General features: G+C 37.3%; 2 protein-coding genes across 2 annotated transcripts; both read left to right on the top strand.

Annotated features, from left to right (window-relative positions):
* Positions 1 to 343: 343 nt before the first annotated feature.
* Positions 344 to 2,601, top strand: LOC112575476 (complement C1q-like protein 3). Its single transcript, XM_025257372.1, has 3 exons — positions 344 to 652; positions 1,459 to 1,581; positions 2,288 to 2,601. Exons 1-3 carry the CDS (start codon positions 472 to 474, stop codon positions 2,548 to 2,550), a joined length of 567 nt encoding a protein of 188 aa, XP_025113157.1. The 5' UTR covers positions 344 to 471; the 3' UTR covers positions 2,551 to 2,601.
* Positions 2,602 to 4,743: 2,142 nt separating this feature from the next.
* Positions 4,744 to 17,482, top strand: LOC112575650 (high affinity copper uptake protein 1-like). The gene is made up of 5 exons (XM_025257626.1): positions 4,744 to 4,906; positions 10,813 to 10,968; positions 11,260 to 11,326; positions 13,246 to 13,420; positions 13,710 to 17,482. The coding sequence occupies exons 2-5, from the start codon at positions 10,816 to 10,818 to the stop codon at positions 13,909 to 13,911; spliced, it is 597 nt and encodes a 198-aa protein (XP_025113411.1). The 5' UTR covers positions 4,744 to 4,906; positions 10,813 to 10,815; the 3' UTR covers positions 13,912 to 17,482.
* Positions 17,483 to 20,435: the final 2,953 nt, after the last annotated feature.

Consider the following 20,435-nt stretch of genomic DNA (forward strand, 5'->3'; position numbering starts at 1 on the left):
TCAAATATGTACATATCCGTGTCTACATAAAGTAAAAAAACAAATCATGTACGCCCCTACTTTCACATGACCATCGCACCATACGATATATGGCACAGGTAAAGTTTAAATTATAGCATACAGCGAGAACTGTATACCAATGGCTATAGTCGCGATGTTTCCGCAGACAAATGTCTGATTATGCTTGGTCTATGCAAGATGAAAAGTTTGTCTAAAGGACAGGTGATCTAGCTGTTTATCTGTCTAGACGACGATTTCCCTTTCCACCCCTATGAGCGTCCTATATAGATGTCTTATCTCTTTAGATACAATGCAGAGAGGGGAACAAAGTTGCTGACGTTTCCGACATGTTCTTGTGGCACGTGACAGTAGACATTATCTACCTGCCAAGTGCATTGGGCGCAGATTTGGGTGGGGCTCATCGACGACGGAAAAAGCATTTTGTCATCGACAAGTGAAACGAAAAGGAAGATGACTCGTCCTGGGCTCGGGTTCATCCTGCTGCTGTCGTCGCTGCACGCCGTGGTGTTGGGGCGCTCGATCAGGCGTAGCGACGACCTCGACCCCCTGGAAACGCTGGTGGCCGCTCTGAGCCAGAAGATAAACAACCTCCAGGCCCAGTTACAGGCTCTGGAAACCCAGCAACAAAATCGTAAGTGAGGACAGGGAAGGCAGTTGTTCATAAGATGACAATCTAAATTAACAGTAATTACCGGATTGTCGATCATCATTCTTGGTACTTCCTGCCTGGACTTTGACATCTTAGATTACCATTCAAGAAAAGCAGTTCTGAAGGATTCGCGTGGTTCTTTACCCCATTACCAATCTAAGATAATATGATAAAATCCAAATGTAGCTATTATTGAAAATTGGTCTTCTGTAACTGCAGCTTAACTGTGAAAAAGACATGCATCAGTGAGCATGATAATCTCGATTGTGTGAGGTTAGTGTCGATAACATTGCAGATAACTGCTTTCGGCTGAGCTGTTAGTTATTCTTCGTCTTCTTTGGGATGCTTGGCAATTACATTTATTCAAGGGCACAAAATCGAGAATAGATAAGCAGCAGATATCATCATGCATGTAGAGAAACCGTGCAATGCTTGCGCCGTCAGAATTTTTAACAGCTGCTTGTCCTCGTTTCATGAAAAAAATGGCTGCAGATATAATTTTTAAAGATAGAAATATGATAGACATTGTTGTTGAATATTAAAAAAAAGGTGCTCAGGGGTCTTGGGATCATATTTCACGATAGTTACATTTTTCAACATATGTATGTTGATCGATATGGTCTTAATACTCAAGAGTCTAGAGTAGAGGCTCCTTTAAAAAGCGACTGATGTGCAGAATCGATTCAGACATGAGGTCTGCATTCTGACAATCCCAATAAAAAGATAAAGAAAAAAAGAACCTAGCCTGCTTTGTGATTTTCATTTGCGTTCCTTTCGACATCTTGCAGAACACGCTGTCTCTTTTTTCGCCCAATATTCTGACTACCATCACCCCAACCTGCAGGAGAACACGGTTCTCCGCTTTGATAACCCCATCAGCAACGTGGGTGGCGGCTACAATGCTGCCACAGGTATGTGTTTGCTCAGTCTCGTTCCCGCTTTTTACATTTTCAGTCACTTTGATCTTTCACGCAATTTATTTTTCTCAATTATAAGACCCGACATGGTTGAAGAACGCCACACGAATCAATAGTCGAAATCAGCAAAATGGAAGTGGTCTACTCTCTGCTTGGACTGACGGTCACATGCAAATCATTCACATACAGCGCGGGCAGTCGACGAGAAGTATACGTGTCTGTCCCGTCATGTACTCGTATATATGTCTTGTCTATCCTGTAATGGACATTACTTTGCATATCACTAAAAATTTACGTTATTGATAATCATGTCACTTATTAATATGTTGCTATGAAAAAAACTTATAGATTTACTGAAATCTGCGGTTGCCATGGCAGGCCGGATCCAATGATTTCGCGGACTGTATACAAGCATTTCCCACCCCTGATCGATTTATGAAGTGGAGAGCGTTTTGTATTGCTTTTCTTTTCCTGAACTCAACATACGTATTTACATTAGGTGAACGTGCAGAGAACACATCGAGCTGCTGGTGCTGACAGTCGACGATTTCCTGAAAATTTACATTGTAATAATACCTTGTCCGATATGATGCACCACTTGTCTTTTCATGTAACTACCATTTTGTGTAAACGTTTCCAATTATGTTATAACTGCCCTTTGGAATCAGTAAAGTTGTCCATTCGTAACTTCTCATTTCAGGGCAGTTTACTGCGCCAGTGTCTGGTACCTACGTGTTCAACTTGAACGCAATCAGCGACAGCAGCATCTGGTTTAACATCTGCATCATGCACAACGATCAGTGCGTGGCCCTCACACAGCTCACTACCGTGTCCTCCATCGGCGTGACGCTGGAACTACAAAAAGGAGACACCGTGTACGCTCTCAAGCGTGACGGGCCGGGTGTTACTATGTATGGGATCAATCACACCACTTTCTCGGGCACCCTAATTAAAGCACATTAATTCTGCTGTTAAACACGCCAAGGTAAATAAAAACACAGGAAATGAACTATTGAGGCTTATTCATCCATGCTTTTCTTGTTTTCAAGGCGAGGACATTAATTATAGGTTGTGAGAGTTTGGGTCAAGTGAATCTGTAACATTTAGTGCAAGTTGTAGGCCTACTGACTGTGATGTGGGAAAGGGAAAAAATTCGCCTTCAGCATCAGGATGCAGATAAACGGCAGCACCACAGTGTAGACAAACTCAGTATAGGTATTAAGGCAGGCGAATGTGTTTGTGGGTGTTTCCTTGTAAACACTTAACTTTGTAGGGTAGGAGGGATAACTATAGTTATAGTATAAACATATGACAACCAAAATTAAGAAAAGGAGAAAGAAGAGATGGAGGGGAAAATGTCACATTCTATGTACTTACATCACAGAAAAGGGAGACAAATGTCAAAAGGCTTACAGGCTTTTTGATTTTTCCTTGGACCTAAAGTCTATAGCGGATTGTGTGGTTCTCTGATGATCGTCCTAACAATTAAACTCTATTTCGTTTCCTATTGTTGGTTTTGACAAATCACACACGTTATGCGTGATTCTCTCTTGCTGATAAGTCGCACAGATTGTCCCATTCTCAGTCCCCTCAGTGACAACTATGTATATCCACAACCTTCACTTTTTTCACCTGTATTCTACGAGCCACCATTGGAGATAACTGCTCAATCTTCCTAGACATGAACTTCTGTAGTTACGCCCCTTCCTCCACTCACAGACTTCTGATAAACGACACACAATAAAAATGGTAACACGGAGACACTTAAAAGCTCATAATTATAATCGCCACCTATAAATCAGAACGTTTAGTTCAATTAATGACTTAAAATTGCTCATTGTAAATAACTTGATCCCTTAAATTCCTATCAGCTATATATATCTTCTCTCTCTCGCACACACACACACACGTACACAGTCACTTATACACTCAATACAACACAGCGTAACACTGGGCCTACTTACAAGAGCAAAGCTCATTCCCCATGCTCGTCAACATATAGACCTTTTCCTAGTACTGAAAAGTGACCACCGACATATTATATTTGGAAGAGGAGGGGGGGGGTATATGTTTGCTTTTGTTGTACCTTCTCCTTGGGCTGAGACATGCATCGTCGTTGAAGGTGCCCATGTTCCGTTGTTTTTGATAGCATGACTTAAGTCTATTGTTTAAATAATGCAGCAATTTGTTGTACTGTTTTTATGATAATGTGCTATTTTTGTAAATCGCAGTGAGTTGTTTGTGAACGGCGCTCTATAAGTTATAGTAGTGCAGCCGGACTGACAATTAAAGTCGATCCCTCGCTAAAGCCAACACCGTGGCTAGCGCCAATCAGTCCGTTCCTCTTTGGTGTTCCAAGGAAGAGAACGGAAGATCCCAAGGAGAATTTTCCACTAAAAGTTCTAGCTCTCGTTTGTCGGGTGCGTTGTCTATATAGTCTCTACCTCGCGTTGTGGGTTTTTTATTTTTTATTTTTTTTTTCTGTTCCCAATCCACTACACACCCGCACTCGGCCGACCTTGGAATCCACAAAATACCCTGCTTTTCTTTCCCTGACAAAAGTGTCTTTTCTTCGGTGCGTCAGCTCCACGGATCTTCGTGGATGTTCTCTGTGCTGCTGCTGTGTCACCACTACACGGACACCACAAATCTCTATCGCGCTAGTGATACACGCTCACCTCATTCACACGACGAGGACACACGTACGACACATTAGAATTCGTTCGGACTAACACTCACACAGGTAAATAAGTTCAAAGACATATATTTATTTACATAATTTACACATACAACTACTATACCTATTCTAACCTACCTAGCACCTAACTCCCTGGGGTGGGCAAAAAGGGGGTTGAGTGACGTGAGCCGCTTTCCAACGGGACCAAAACACCTTGCGGCAAAATGGTACACTGTACTTCTCACTTACTCAGGGTGGACAGAACTAAAGCCGTGGTTTGAGTGACGCGAGCTGCTTTTTCAAGCAGGACGCTTTAAGTGAATACGTAAACACGTACATGACGGAATAGCAGCTAATGATAGCAGTTCTCTGCTTCTGATGGTCTGTCATCTCGCGACAGTTCAGAGTTACACCCCTTTGGCAGGCGCGACAGTTCAGAGTTACGCACCTTTGGTTGGCGCAGACGACACGGAAGTGACGACACAAGCCTGTGGGTCGTGAAAACAGAGGCGGTGGGAGGAGTGTTTGAGATCCACGAGGTGGACACGTAGGCTTATCTTTGTACATTCAGCTTACATCTGCCTTTTTCTAAGGTTTTGAAAAGAAGTTCATTCTCTTGACCAGATTCTGCCTTTGAGAAAGGTCGGTATAACTTGTATACTCGTGTTTGTGTTGTGGTTTGAAGGGCAGATCATCAGAACATATGATGGACTAATTAACCATAAGCGCTAACATTAGCACGATGTCACAGGTAGATTGATACTCGTAGATATTTCAGCGCAACAAAATCATAGGACCGGATATGAAATCTTATTCGTACATTCTTTTAAATATCGATCTGCTGATTAACAAAAGCAGGCGGTTGTTGGTGTTGTTTGTTTTTAATAAACCCAACCTACTTCAGTGCTTCTGTAGTTAGGAAATATATTACTTATTTAATTTGTTGATTGCAGGAAAGGGATATGAACAATAGTACAAAGGTTTTCATCAGTTTGTTATTAGATTAAATCTTTGTGTAGTGTTTGCAACCTGTCATCAGCATATATTTCTACATATATATACAAGTGATGCATCCTTATATTGTAAACAGAAATACAGTAATCCCTCTCCACTTTGCTCTTCACCTTTCGCGGCTTCACTATTTAGTGGGTTTTTATAAGAAATTAATGGGAAAAATGATTCACGGATCTACACTTCCTCGCAGATTTTCTGCAAAATTTAATCGGTGGAAAATATATATAATTTATGAATTTTTAGATGAAAAAAGCCCAAAGAGTATAAAAAGATATTATTGATATTAATTCTAACAATAAAGAAATATTATAAGTAATAAAATTAACATGAATTACAGTAAATAGTGTATGTATTTACTCAGAAACGAGAAGCAGCATTGCTTGCCTGAGACTCATACCTACTCACAATTGTAAACAACAGTGTGGGAATGGCTATTAAGGAAATGGGAAAGGTTTATATAGTGTAAAAGTATGGGGGAGGGTTTATAAAGTCTTAATATAGTGTATAAATACAAATAAATATACCGTTTCTATTTCACAGATTTTATCCCTGGTGGTTCTGGAAAGCATCTCCCACTATAAACGAGGGATTACTGTACATTAAATTTTTTATCAAAGAACACCACTCGGGGGAATTACTACACCTTAGAAACTTCTTCTGAAATCAGTTGCATTGTTTTATTGTGATTTTTAGTAAATAAGGGTAATACATTTGCTGGGTCATTAGTTTTTGTTAGTGATCCATAATTATCAAAGTTAATAGCACAAAAAAATCACTTGAATGCCCTGTCATTAGTTATTCTTTAAGATATAACACCAAAAAAGGTAATTATGAGACTGATTTTTATTTGCTTAATGAAGAAACTCTGTAACCTAAGTGCTTTGTCATAAGTATAACTTAAGAATGGTATGGACAAGCCAACATCTGTTCAATCAAAGAATCTTAATTTGCATGCAGTATTAATTTTATTTTTAACAGAAATCTGTGCAGAATATATCTCATAGTGTATGTCATGAATTTCTGTAGGTTACAGTTATTTTTGTCTGTTATAATTGATCACACTCTAAATTAATGCAAAGAGTCTTCGTGAAAGAATCATATGTAGCAAACTATCACAGCAGAGATATGCTGTTCAAGCCTTTACTTTGTTGAACATAGGACTCTGTTCTAATACATAGGCATGCCCTTGTTTCGAGGTTATTCCTAATCTTTTCTTAGGGGACTGGCTGTTGTAACTTGACCCCTGGACCAGATTAAGCCTTGAAACATGAGACTAAATGTAGAGTCAAAAAGCCTGCCATTTCCAGAAATGAGATATTTTTCCTTTTTACTTCATCACTGTTTGAAGCAAGAGATTTTAATGTTCATCAGCTAACAGTTCTTCTTCCATGCAGATTAGAACAAAAGTTTTAATTCATCTTTTTTCAACAGAAAATAACTTTTACCCAGATGCTTAGCATATGATAAAGCAAACTTTTCAAAAGTTGTACTTCAGCAACCTGGACCAGCAAGTTGAATTTGAAAAAAGCAAATGCAGCTTTCAGCATGTCACAGTTTCTTTTTTGCTGGGATTAATATGTTTTTCAATTTGAAGGAACAACTTTTTATATAAGAAAGATATATTCAGTCCCAACTGATAATCGCTGTTTCTAAAAAGATGATCTGCTTTTAAATAAAAACAATCCTGGATTTTTTTCCAAAAATAATTACTTTACACTGATATTTTGGATTTTTGGATATTTGGAAAAAAGAAAAATCTTTTTGTGAGTGGAAGGAATACTGAAAGTAAAAGATAAACAACATTTTTTCCTGCAGATGCAAACACACATGTTGTCTGTCCATTCTTCCCAATTTCCCATGTCATATGTTTACACAAACTGTAGTTTCAGGCAAGCAATAATAGCCACAAATCATCAACATTTTGATAATGCAACAAGTATTATCCATAAGAAGTCATTAAAATGTATATTGCAAAGAGAAGAATTACAATGTAAGTGTCTTCTTCTTGTTAGACTGAATTTCTGCATGTGATCCATTGTTGTTTTAAATGGCCTTTGTGAAATGACACCTGCAAGAGACAGGACCAGTGAAAAGATCGTTACACAATACTTGTGCATACAGATACACACTTGTACTACTTTGTTTCAGTCACAACATTGCCAGTTGCATTCATGCCCAAGTGCTTTGTGTTCACAAACATGCAAGCTGTGATGCTGACACTAGTTGCAATTCTATGTGGAGGTGAAAACACATCAGATTTACACCTTACATACCTTTCCTTTTTTTCCCTTAGGAAGTTGGAGTGAGTGGGTGGGGTTTGAATGTGTTCTGCACTTTTGCTCCTACACCTTCTTACTGAGGAGATGACTTATCAAAATGACAGAGGAACTATAGGAAGTAGTTCAAATCATTCTTATTAACCACCTTGGAATTATATATAGCTATTGCTAGTTTGAGACAAATATCTGGAATGAATTTTAATTAATTTCTTTTTAAAGAAGGTAAAAGGATGAATGAATTGACTCTTAAATTAATATTTCTGACATTGCTGAAAGCTTCACCCAATCAGTGGGTTGAGATTTATGATGTTAGGGGAAAACAAGGTCCTAAACCTGTACAAGAACTGCACTGCAATGTTCAAAGATTTGTATATCATAGATTGAACAGAGACTTTTTCCCCTCAAATTTATTTTAATTTTATAAATCTATCTGTCTATTCCTCTTCGTGCATCAGGTTACACATAAGGCCTCAATCATAGTCTGCCTCCGATGTCGAATTATATAAATATTCCTCAGTAATTGCTTCATGCACCTTTGTTGCTTTTTGGTATGTACTTTTTTTTTATACCTTAACACAAATACTGCATGAGAGTTCTGTAGCTTTTTATGCCTTCTGCATGTATCATTTTCCAGTAGACTCCAGGGAAAGTGTCTCCTGGTGTTTCTAGAGGTTTGAATGGCACTTATGGTCTCCAGTGACAGTCTCAACATGTTTGAGTGGTCTTCTCAGTATTACCAAATCATGGTCCTTTCTAAATTTTTCTATATTAGCAGGCAAGTCATAAAACAACCCTTGACATCTTTTTGTTTCCTTTCTCATTGCTAGAGACTTTTATTACACAAGGGCATTCACTTTATTGTAGTCTTTTTTTCTGGTAAAAGTGCATGAGCTGGATACTGCACACAAACATTTTGCTGCTTCGCTTGTATTCTTGGATGAACTTTGAGATCGGTAGGGGTAACAACTATGTCAAATTTTCAGATGTTACTGTAACACTGATTGCACCACAGATGTGTATGTTTAAAGGATACATCTGAGTTTAGGACTTTGTTTTCCATGACATCATAAATGTCAGCTCACAGATTAGGTGATTCTTTCAGTAATGTCAGAAATATGAATTTAAGAATCAGTCCATTCATGCTTTTAATGAATTTAAATTTTATTCTATTTATGCTTTTACTTTCTTTTTAAAAAAAAATAAAAAATTTACAACAGATTTGTTAACAGCTGCAATCTCAGTTAATTACTAGCAAATTTGAGCTTGATCTCATTTTTTCACTTGGGTTGACCATAAGAGGATCTGGATGGTGATAAGATTGATAAAGGTAGAGCTTGTATAAGCTTCACTGTAGATTACCAATAAATGAAGAAAAACTTGGTGACTTAGATGAGGAATTGGAGGGAGTGGAGCAGTAAATGTGAAACAATACTCAACGAATGGTACATGTATTTAAATCTTTATCCAGCTGCTCATCAATTTTTCATTAAACTAACCTTGACTTAAAAATAGATATGTCACTAGTCTCCTTGACTTGGAGAGGAGCTCATCAGTAAAGACCTTAAAACTGATGTTTTGCGATCCCTGTTTACATGTGTGAAGACATAATGCCATATACAAGGCCTGATAAGTAGAACTCTGCCACACTTCACATATTTAGTATGCTGAGTAAGCACTTTCATACTTTATGGCTCGCTCTTCACTATGGTATGTGAAAGCCCCAGATACAAGAGATCAGGGCTTGAAAATAAGTCTTAAGTTGCTTGTTTCAGTCTATTATTCAGACTAAACGGGAGAGTGGCTTTGGCGACTTGGGACTCATTTTCAAGACCATATATGCACACCAACTATCGGTAACATTTTTAAGTTAAAATGGAAAACATGGCTTAGGTGAAGTCTGACCATAGACCTTACAAACCAGCCCTCATTTAATCTGAATTTTAATAATTTTTTGTATCTAGTATTTTGTATGGCAGGCATGTATGTATAAAAAATAGTACTTATAAAATATATATTAAAAAGTAGTTCCCAGCAGAAATAAAAGCAGCAGGAGATCCTTCCAGTTCAGCATTCCTTTGAAAGCTGGTTGTATCATCAGTGCTTTGTATTTAGTGTGCTGTGAGTTTCCTGCTGAATCCTTGAGGTCCTCTGTTACTTCCTTGAGGCTTTTTTGTGGTGTTCATTTAAACATATTTGCAGTCATCAAAGAGTTTTTTAATTTTTGTGAAAGTAGAGGTGAACCTTGCATTCTGACTGTTAAAATAATACTTTTGAGTATATTTGGTGATAAACAATTGGTAACTGTTATTTGAAAATATCTGGTTGTTGCTACCATTGACAGATTATTTAAGGTGCAAGTTTTCTGTTTTTTACTTAGAGCATGAAGGAAGAGAGGAATCAGATCGTGTAGACTTCTCGTTAGAATGTTAATTTGTGTTTGTACCTGTTCACCTTCAGTGAATTCTTAGCCTGTAGTCACTCAACTTTCCCTTTAACGTCAACCCACCTGTTTCCCAGCCTGTCTGTGTTCTTCTCTCTTGTTTGTGTTGTCTAATCCCCCACTTTTTCTTGTAGCCCAAAACGACTTCTGTTTCCTTATGCTTTTGTTTGTTAGTTTTTCCTGTTTGAAGTTCTGTTAGCCTGTGATGGTGGTGAGCATTTGTTGTTTGCTTTGAATTTGTTCATTTATTTACAACAATAGTCCCAAATCTTCCAACGGTGTAAATATTTAACAGAAGATGTTTTACAGCATTTGTTTGTAAAGTACTTTTTAAATTATTGAGATGAAAAAAGGATAGCTTCAGTATATCACATAACCCTCAAGTAAGTTTAATGAAAGGCAAGATGTTCTAACTGGTTATAACTCCCCTGACCCACACCCAAAGAAAATGGATTGCAACACAAAGTATTCAGTGAATTGTTTATGTTTCCGCAGTACATTGTCCTTTCTTTTCAGCATATAGGATTTTTTTTTAAATGTCTCTTAAGTTTTCAGATGATTTTTCATGAATTAATAATTTTCTTCTTCCAAAACAGTATCTGCAATAAACAGTTACAGATCAATATTGAGCCATGAAATAATGACGCTGTTAGATAATGTCGTACCGATGTAAACAAAAGTTTTACAATACTTTGGAATTTGCTTTTTCTCCTGCTCTTTAAATAATTGTAGATACCTATGTGAAAGTAGAAGGAATGAATGTATAAAATTATCGGAAAAATTGATAGAAAAGAAATTTTTATTTTTCACTCCAGAAAATGAATCACGATCATGACCATGACCATGGAACAACATTGATGCCTATGAATACAACCATGAACCATCATATGCACCCCAACACCTCCATGAACCATGGTGACCATAATATGCCTGACGACCACATGGGGCATGACATGAACCACATGATGCAGGTGTGTTTTTCTTGTCTTCCTGTTCTCTTTATTTTCTTTTTTTAGCCTCTTGGCTTACAATATGTACTTCTTTCCAACAGAGCTCAGATATATTTTAATGATATATATAATTTAATTGATGAGCTTAAAGTTCTTTCTTCATTTAATGTGTAGAGATGCTAGAAAATAAACTGTTGTATTCATGATGTTTGCTTTACCCTTAGACACTTTTGTATGTTCAGTTCCTGTTTGTGCAGTACTCTTTGTTAGTGGCCAAATCTTCAAAATAAATTTAATGCCTGTGCTTTTCAGATGTATTTTCATACTGGGGTATCAGAGTATATTCTTTTTGAAAAAGCTTACACAAGCACTACAGGAGGTAAGTCCATCTGTACTTGTACAGTCTCCCAATCATTAAAATTAAACAAAAATACAATGATGATTTTGGATTGATTCATCATCTACAATGTTTTTGCCTGTTCAGAATGCTTGTTTGTGAAAAGCAGCATTGTAGACATCACATATAGTTACAATACATACTTTTATGGCAGATCTAGTAGACGTCATCAAAGAAAACATTGCATATGCAAGAATCTGTGTATGATATGCAGGCAAGTTCACTGAAACTCAGTTATTTTTTGGTTCATGATCATTTAACTTTTAAAATATTTGAAAGACACCATTTTTAGTAGGTTCATTTCTGCCATTGTGGTGGGTGGGGAAAGGGGATGGAGTGTATGTGAATGTGTGTGCGTTATATCTAGCTGTCACTTTCCACATACAATTGTTTCAAAACTAGGTTAAAATTCAGTGTCTTGAAATTCCTTCTTTCTTTTTATATTTGGTGTTCTGGTTTCTTCAGAAAACTTCAGGATCTGGTGAGGCTACCACATGTGTGTGTGTGGGAGTGTGATTGGAATACTGTCAAAAAATAATTATTCACCACATTATAAGATTTAATCAAATAATTGGAATATTTTGCTGATAATGTGGTTTGGGTGGGAGGTGGGAATTAGTGTTTTACACTGAGCCAGCAACTGAAGCTATATCACAGCAAGGCAGCCTGCCCTGTAAACAGATGCCATGGGGAAAGGGGAGAGAGAAAAATCGTTAGGTATGAATGAGTCTAGTGAGTTCTAGATTACCCTATTTTTCTGAGGAGTAAGCCAGTATCTTTTTTTTTTCTAGCCACTAGAAAGACCTGAAAAGTATAATAAGAACTTTTTGGGTTTTTTACATCTGAGAGAAAAGTATTGAAGCCACACTGAGTGTGAAAACAATGCACTTAAGCTCCCTGCTCCCTCACTCCAACATCCCCAACTTCCACTTTTGCACTGTCGAAAAAAATCAGCGATTCATGCAATCACTCTTTTTGACATTTTGCTTTTGTTTTTACCATGAGCACCAAATCCAGTCATTTATCCTTTTACCTATCCTGAAAAATTGTGGGGTTTTTCAAATGTTTGCTTATTTTCCATCCTATTTCTTACCATTAGTTGTTTTTTTAGAAATTCTTTCTAATGAATGTGTTTAATTTTTTTGGGGGGGAAGTAATATAGTGTGGAAGGAAATTTTTATAAAATGAATTTTAAAATGTTTATGAGATATTGCTATGCTGTGTTCCATGCAATATATTATGCATTTGCTATCTTGTTATCATAAAGTGCTGAAGTGTACGTCTCACGTTGCTTGGCTTATTAGCCAAAACTGGCAAGGCTTTGTGCTGTGAGATAGAAAATTAAAACATATCAAATACCATAAATTTCATACTTTAAGTGGTGCCTTTTTTCCTGTGGCTTAACAATGCAGCTTCTTTGCAGATTTTTCCAGATTTTTCAGATTCCAATTAATTTTTTTGATGGCCTCCATTGTTAAAGTTTTATAACTGTTAGCTTGTTACAGTGTTAACTGTTCACATTTTTCATCGAAATGGAAGGATTCAACTTAGTGCTGAAGCACGCACCCTCATCATGCCAGTAGCATATATTGTAGAGTTCTTTATCTTATCATACCACTTTACTGGTATTTATAAAAAGCTTTTAAGAAATCATAAAAGTAATAAATTTTGTGTTCTGTTATGTCATAAGCTGCAGTTAGTTTTGAACTAGATTTTTAAGGGACCATAAATTTTGGTGTGTTGAATAGAACAATGACTGAAAACAGATATGCTGCTTATAATCATTAATATTTGGTCATAACAAGCTTGTCAATGGTTTTACATCCATTTCGTCAAACTAGTGCAACAGCAAACTAACCACAAAAAGATTCTGAGATGTCGTTTTTCTTTCTTTCTGACAGGTATGGTGGGAGCATGTTTTGTGATGTTTGCATTGTCCATCCTATATGAAGGACTCAAGTTTACTCGAGAACATCTCCTACGTCGAGCTGCAGCTCGTAGTGCTGTTGTTTACACTCCATCTGTTTCAGCTAATTCACGTGAACAAATGGTTGGAACTGTGGAACCAAGTATCAGGTGAAACAAGTTACCTATTGTGCATCCTGAATATCGAGCCTCTGTTTGAATCAGTGTGTACAAATCAGTTCTCTCTTCAGTGCTTCATTTTAATTTAATCTGATAACGGTAATTAAAATAGATTTGCAGTCTTCAAAGTAAGCATTTCTTCCACACTTGTTTCTAGTTTTTCATGATCAAAACATGAAGTTGTTATTTGTGGTAATGTTACAGTGGCAAGATACTGAGTAGTTCCCATGATGTTAATCATTATTATTAATTAATGTGGATATGTATGGTGATGTTACAGTGCCAAGATGCTGAGTTGTTCTCACGTGGTGCAGACGTTGCTTCACATGCTGCAGGTGTTCCTTAGCTACTGCCTCATGCTCGTCTTCATGACTTTCAATGTCTGGCTGTGTCTGGCCATAATACTGGGTGCTGGCTGTGGCTACTTCTTATTTGGCTGGCGCAGAGCTATGGTTGTGGATATCAATGAACACTGTCACTAACACTGGGGCATTGATGTTTTTAACAGTTTTATGCCAGGGGTTAGTTTTGTGGTTAGGAGTGGGCAAGGTAGTTTCAGTGGGAAATCATTTGCAGTGAATTAGTGTTTAGACTGGCTAGATGAATAAGGCATGTAAGAACTTTTAACTTTTAGCATGATGGCATTTTCACCCAAGAAAAGAAACAAAGAAGAAATAGCAACGCACTCCAGAACATAGTTTCATGTCTGTATGTAGTATATACAGACATAATGGGAAGACTACACAGACATGGTAGGAGGCCGGTTGGTGGTTTTAAAGCTAGACTGTAACTATTGATGCTAGCTTTTGAGTATGAGATTCAGTAAGGGAATGAGTCTTCACAGAAGGCTGGCAGGGAATAGTTTTACAGCAAGTATGCTTGAATATATGTGTGGCAATGATGTCTAGTAAACAGATTACAAGGCTATTTGTGCTTAGGTTTCAGAGATATGAACGCATACATATTTCTGGATGTGTTCTTTTACTGTTTATAAACACTATGTGTAGGGATTTGTGTGCACTTTTATTGAGAAAACTTGTTTTTTTCATTTATCCATGGCCCACCTTTTTATTTCATGTTCTCCACTTTGATGGAGGTGGAGGTGAAGAAAATGATATTGAATAAATAGTTAAGATATTTTAGTTGTAAGTGATTCAGCTGCGTCTATTGGAGATTTCAAACTCGTTCTTTCTTTTGAAGATGAAGATGGTGATGTGTTAATATTTCAGTTATCTTACACACACACACACAATCTGATACATGTCTATGTTGCATGCATGTAAGCTTGATAATCTACGTGCTTTTTATTTTTGAAAACTAATTTGAGTATAAAATTATTTTCCAAAAAATTTAGTTAGCTGTTAAACACATTATTCTTACATTCAGAGAAAGTTCAGATAGCATTACAAGTGCATGGCTAATTGACAAGCATGCTGTCAAATTGGCTTTGACCTTCAGGGCTACATCAACATTGTCTTACCTAGCCCAGTTTAAACATTAAATCCATTTTCATTTTTAAAACAACAATCCGATGGATAATTTACCTGAAGAAATTTCGTAGACTATTATTCAAGGAAGGTATCAAGCTTAGCTTGTTTGACTTCAGCTGCCTTGAAATAACTGTCAACCTGTGCCTTCTAAAAGACTCCATTATTGTTGGCCCTTTATATTTAGTGATCATTTAAATTCCAGAAATATATATATACACAATGATTGCACACACACACTAGCATTAGTACATTTCCAGCAGCCTTTCTTGAACTTGAAAATCATTGAGTTCTTGTCCTTTCATTGATAAAATGGACCTGATGCTAACAAAATGGCAGACTTTGAGTGCTTTGTGCATCTTAGTTGACACTAGTGTTGATTGCAATATACTCTGCTTTCACATTAGTCTTTCACGTATTTGTAGGTTATAATTAGATCTTCTAAAAGGTTGTAAATATTGCTTTTCAAAGGTAGCGGTGAGCAAAAACTGTTAAATGTTTATTAAAGATGACATTTTGGTTCCCTAGCTGATAGGCTGCAAAAGAGGTCATAGTAAGATCTGTATATTAGTCACCTGGATTAAAACATCATTACAGCAAAATTTGAAGAAAAAAATGTACATTATCACAAGAAGTATCACATTACTGTATAACCAATAACTGAAACTTTCTGGTATTTTTTCTTCATTGCAAAATCATCAGTGTCAGTAGCATTCTTTGCCACGAAAGCATCCAGAGACAAAACATATTTGTGAGTGCTTTCTGCTTCAAAAATAATTCAACACCAGAAAAATATATTCTTTTAAACAAAAATACTGAGTGATCATTTTATTTTATTTTTAGCATGTTGCATTTGGCATACTATTTTTGAGATTCAGAGGTCAAAACTAAAAATGTTGGTTTCACATGTCACGCCTCATGCTTTTAAATATCTCCTTTTGTGTATAAATGCGCTAATTTTATCTATAAATTTCTGTTGCTGTCTTTTTAACCACCATCTTCTAGATTATGGCAATTTAATATGTGTGTTTAAAGGTGCTTTACACAGTGTAACAGTGGGAAAAAATTGTGTACTTATTTACTTAACATCAAATCGTGTTAAGGAGCAAAGCTATACAGTTAGTTTTTCAACCACCAACTTGAGTATATGGAGGGGAAAAGACCTATTTGTCTCGCGCCAAAATGGTTTTTTTAATTATTATTTATTCTCGTTTTGCTAGTCACTTTGTTCAGTAACGGTTCTTCATAAAAAAAAAATTAGTTTGAATTGCTGTAATGAGTTTTACAGGGTCTGCACTGTGCCAGTGCTTACATTTATAAATATATTTCTACAGGGTTTTTGTATATCTTTAAGCAGATGTAAATCTGTATACGCAGAGGGCATAACAATATATCAAATTTCAGACACTTGCTTTGATATTCAGTTCAAAAGGTCAACTGAACGTGATTATATTCGCGTCTAATTCGCAATGAGAGTAATGACTATAAATGACTGCACAGTACAGTGAGGGCTGTTGTGAAATCAAAATGTTTAATGGACCTGCTGACAGTTGGAGTAGCGCGTGATGCCTTTGCCTGATAGTGCACACGACTTCGTCTGGTCGAGGTGTACCGTTGGCACTGGAAAGGACAGGTAGTCTACAGTTTCCACACTTCTAGCCACAGGTGTACATGTTTACAGTACAACCACGGACTTGTATAGGGAGACAGATTCTTGTACAGCTGTGGCTCAGGACTAGTCTTGGGGAGGCTCAAAGCACCGTCCACACCTTTTGCTTGTGCACTTCGACCATATCTTCTACAATGTTTTGAGCTTCTGTAGATATATGTTTAGAGGACCAGTACACCATGAAAGGAGACAATTTGTGGTAGTGTTTCGTTAATTACGTTAAAGGTATCATTTGCAGGTCTTACAACCGGATTCTGTATGGCTGCAATCTGTCGAGGAATCAGCAATAGGTAATGGACAGTAGTAATAAAGGTAATTGAATTTGTAGAGCGCATTTTCCCTTGTGGAGGTGATCTAAATGCGTTGTACATGAAAAACTACAAATGAACGGGCAGTCCAACATACTAGAAACACAAGCGTAAGCAAACACAGGGCACCTTAACAAACAGGAACAACGTGTATGGGTGAGGATGTACAAGTGAGGAGGAGCAGAATATTTCGCTTGATTATAGACATGTACCCTTTGATTGTTACACTATGATGGTTTTTAACAATGTTTCTGAAATATCAAAAAAGAGAACAAGAATGAGCAATGTAAAAATACTCTTAGGTTTCAGTTGCTATGATGTCAAAGCTTTGTCCTTGTGTAATAATTTAATGTGTTTTGTTTTTGGTTTTTTTTTGTTTTTTTTTTTTACTTCTGCTACCGTCATGGTCGCTACATGAAATGTTATGAAAACATTACAGGTGGAGTTCATAAACAAAGAATACGTTGAGAAATGTTGCAAATATCGTTTAGTTAAGCTGTTTACACCCTAATTATACATTTTATTTCACGCCGTTGTATGCAGAGACAGTGTAAATGTTACGGAAAGGAAAAAAAGTATTTTCGGACAACTGGTCTCTTTGGTGTTTTTTCTGGAGACTGGTGTGTGAGAGAGAGAGAGAGTGGGGGGGTGACTTTTTTTTTTTTTTTTTTTTTTGTCGAAAACGAATATATTGGCAAGCTTTCTTACAATCATCTATTCAGACAGCTGAACATATACGTGGACAGATTTGTGTATTTCCTCATTAGGTATGAGCACTAGCTCTGAATCAAATAATTTCGTCGTTCTTTATAAATAAAATAATTGTGTGTGTGTGTATATATATATACTTTGCACCAGCTGTGGTTTGACAGTGACAACCAACATTATGCCTGCAATATGTTTGTCTTGTCAGTTTGATGACCATCTCAAACTCGAACGGTGAAGAAGGCTATGGTCACCCCCAGCACTTACACTTCATCCGACACTTCATCCCCTAGACTTTTAATCCCCAGACACTTCATCCCCAGACACTTAATCCCTAAACTAAATCCTTAACTATAAAAATTATGAAGTCAGCGAAAAATTTAATTGAATTCAAATTCAAATCATGCTATTAACTTCAACGTCATTTGAACATCTACAACATTAGTTAAAGTTCATATAAGCTAGTAAATTAATGTTCTATGAAATTGTTCTTGTGTCGGGGATGAAATGTCTGGGATGAAGTGTCTGGGGATTAAAAGTCTAGGGGATGAAGTGTCGGGGATGAAGTGTCTGGGGATTAAGTGACTGGACACCATGGTCACCATACAGTTCACTTTCTGATGTTGCTTTAAACAGTGCGAGAAAGTTGAGCAGACTTTGTAATTAGACTGTGTCCTCTTGTTGCCTTTCTTACCGCCTGTCTAACAGCCAGGAAGATGATATTGTTTGTTTTTGTTGTTTTCTCTTTTTTTTTTTCTTTTTTTTTTTCTTTGTGTGTGTGTTTTTTTTTTGTTTTGTTTGTGTGCACGAGCGCTGTCATTCATCTACCATTTCTTGGCAAACCGCCTTTTACTCACACGTGCCCTGGGGAGTCCTAAATATACTTCAGAAGCATCGTGTATATGCATACACGTATCTGCTAAGACTTATCCTCCCCTAATATTGTCTCTCAAATATCTGTTCACACCAATTTGTTGGGTCTGGTGATTCGGCCATGTTCAGACCTATACCAATACAAAGACTCGTAAGACGATGCAAATTTTCTCCGCCTCCATTGTCCTCCGTCAGCCTTTGTGATGTCCTCAGCTCGATGCAATAAAGAAGTGGACTAGGCAATCTCTGCCAACACCTTTTCTATTATCTTTTTTTTTTTTTCCTGTTTCTATTTTTCTAATAACCTTAGAGACGAGGAGCTGCCGATACGTGTGCGAACTCAAACGTGCACGTGCATATTTGGGAGGGCTTTTATTTTAAGATTTAGTATGTAGCAGTCAGATGTATGGAAAGATGCGGGTAATATTACCCACCCCACTCTCTTAACTCACACAGATTACAGAAACCTGCTCCAATCTCCCATCATTTTTCAGGGATGTAATTACACAGTCTCGTCTATCGGTTGCCATAGATACACATCATATCTCCTGACATACCTAACAATGTTCCTGGGGTCTGATAAGAACTGAAAATCACCCAAGAACTTGTATAGAGGATATCGCGATGGGTACCGATAAAGTCGTTAACTTCGTTACTCGAGCAGACAAGTAATTATCAACGAAAAAAACATTTGATTCGAAATAACCTTTGGGGAAACTGGGATAAAACAAGACAAACATCACTCATTAATTACCGGTAATTTCTTTCCTGTACTTCACCCTCTCCACCCCTCTACTCACACACGCTGTCATGTTCATTCGCATTCGTCCACCATCCTTTGACCTTAACATCCTTCATCCCTTCCTGTGTGGCGATGTAGGTATTGGCTGCTCCACATCACTTACCTCAGGAAAAGTAAACATTGCTTTGTAACCGTTCATTTGTTCCGTGTCCTTTTATTTACCTGCTAATTAGCCCATGCTGCTCAAGTTATTTACTGAGTAAATCAACTCCAGCTCAGCTCTGTGCAGTGCATGTGCATCGCTGGTCGATCATCGAATGAGATGATGAGAGTCTTTAACGAAAAGAGGTTGCTGCAGACGATCCGTAGAAAGTTCGACAGCGCAGCATCAAAGGCTTTAGAGAGATCATGCAGTCCATGGACTTTAATTACAGCATCGCCTTCTGTGTATTTTTGAACTTGTCCCTCGGTTTTTGCTTTCTTTCCATTGACATAAAAAAAAGGTTTAAAAATAATGCTATATTTATTTATTTTTTATAAATGAAGAAATAACATTACTTCACACTGTATGCAAGAAGTCGGTGCAAGAGTAACAACCAATCGTTAAATCTTGCAAGATGTTTTGACCAGGCTGTCTCGTCCTTGTTGAAATGATTCGTGAAAGTTCTACCTTCAATATTTATTATGATTGTTTGAGAGATGGATCTGCTGGGGAAAAAAAACGACATCAGTAATCATGATAGTAGAAGTATCCAGACGAAAAAGTCAACTTGTTTTGAAAAAGACAAGGGATTTGGTAAGACAACACAGGATCTGACATGAACAAAAGAATGCTGGGTGCTGGATCATTTGTGTGGATCCCTTTCTTGTCTCGAGTTTGTCAGTCACAGAGACATCCACCCATCCCTCTGTCTGTCGTTGTTCTGCTCGTCCTTCCCACCCCACCCCTGTCAGTGTTGTCTACTTTTCCCTCTTGCTGTTCTCACACCAATACCTAGCTTTGTGTCGTCAGCGTGCTCTGGAATTAAAGAAACTGGCGGAAATACTTTATGTATTGTTTACACAAGAGGGAAAACAAAGTGTAACCAAGACGCTCTCCTCTAGAAAATGTCCAAACAGATCCTTCAAGCTGATCTTTGACCTTTTATCTGACCATCCTGGAAACAATTCCTGGGTCAGGATGTTTTACAACTGAGGCTTCGTTGGTGTCATCATGAACTTC

Source organism: Pomacea canaliculata, linkage group LG11 (assembly GCF_003073045.1).
Source record: "Pomacea canaliculata isolate SZHN2017 linkage group LG11, ASM307304v1, whole genome shotgun sequence".
Lineage (NCBI taxonomy): Eukaryota > Metazoa > Mollusca > Gastropoda > Architaenioglossa > Ampullariidae > Pomacea > Pomacea canaliculata.

What these genes read in the sequence shown, in the direction of transcription:
- LOC112575650 (XM_025257626.1), top strand. Translation starts at nt 10,816, where the DNA reads ATGAATCACGATCATGACCATGACCATGGAACAACATTGATGCCTATG. An exon ending in ACATGAACCACATGATGCAG is followed by an intron (nt 10,969 to 11,259) that starts GTGTGTTTTTCT and finishes TGTGCTTTTCAG; the next exon opens with ATGTATTTTCATACTGGGGT. An exon ending in ACTGTGGAACCAAGTATCAG is followed by an intron (nt 13,421 to 13,709) that starts GTGAAACAAGTT and finishes GTGATGTTACAG; the next exon opens with TGCCAAGATGCTGAGTTGTT.
- LOC112575476 (XM_025257372.1), top strand. Translation starts at nt 472, where the DNA reads ATGACTCGTCCTGGGCTCGGGTTCATCCTGCTGCTGTCGTCGCTGCAC. An exon ending in GGAAACCCAGCAACAAAATC is followed by an intron (nt 653 to 1,458) that starts GTAAGTGAGGAC and finishes GACATCTTGCAG; the next exon opens with AACACGCTGTCTCTTTTTTC. An exon ending in CGGCTACAATGCTGCCACAG is followed by an intron (nt 1,582 to 2,287) that starts GTATGTGTTTGC and finishes TTCTCATTTCAG; the next exon opens with GGCAGTTTACTGCGCCAGTG.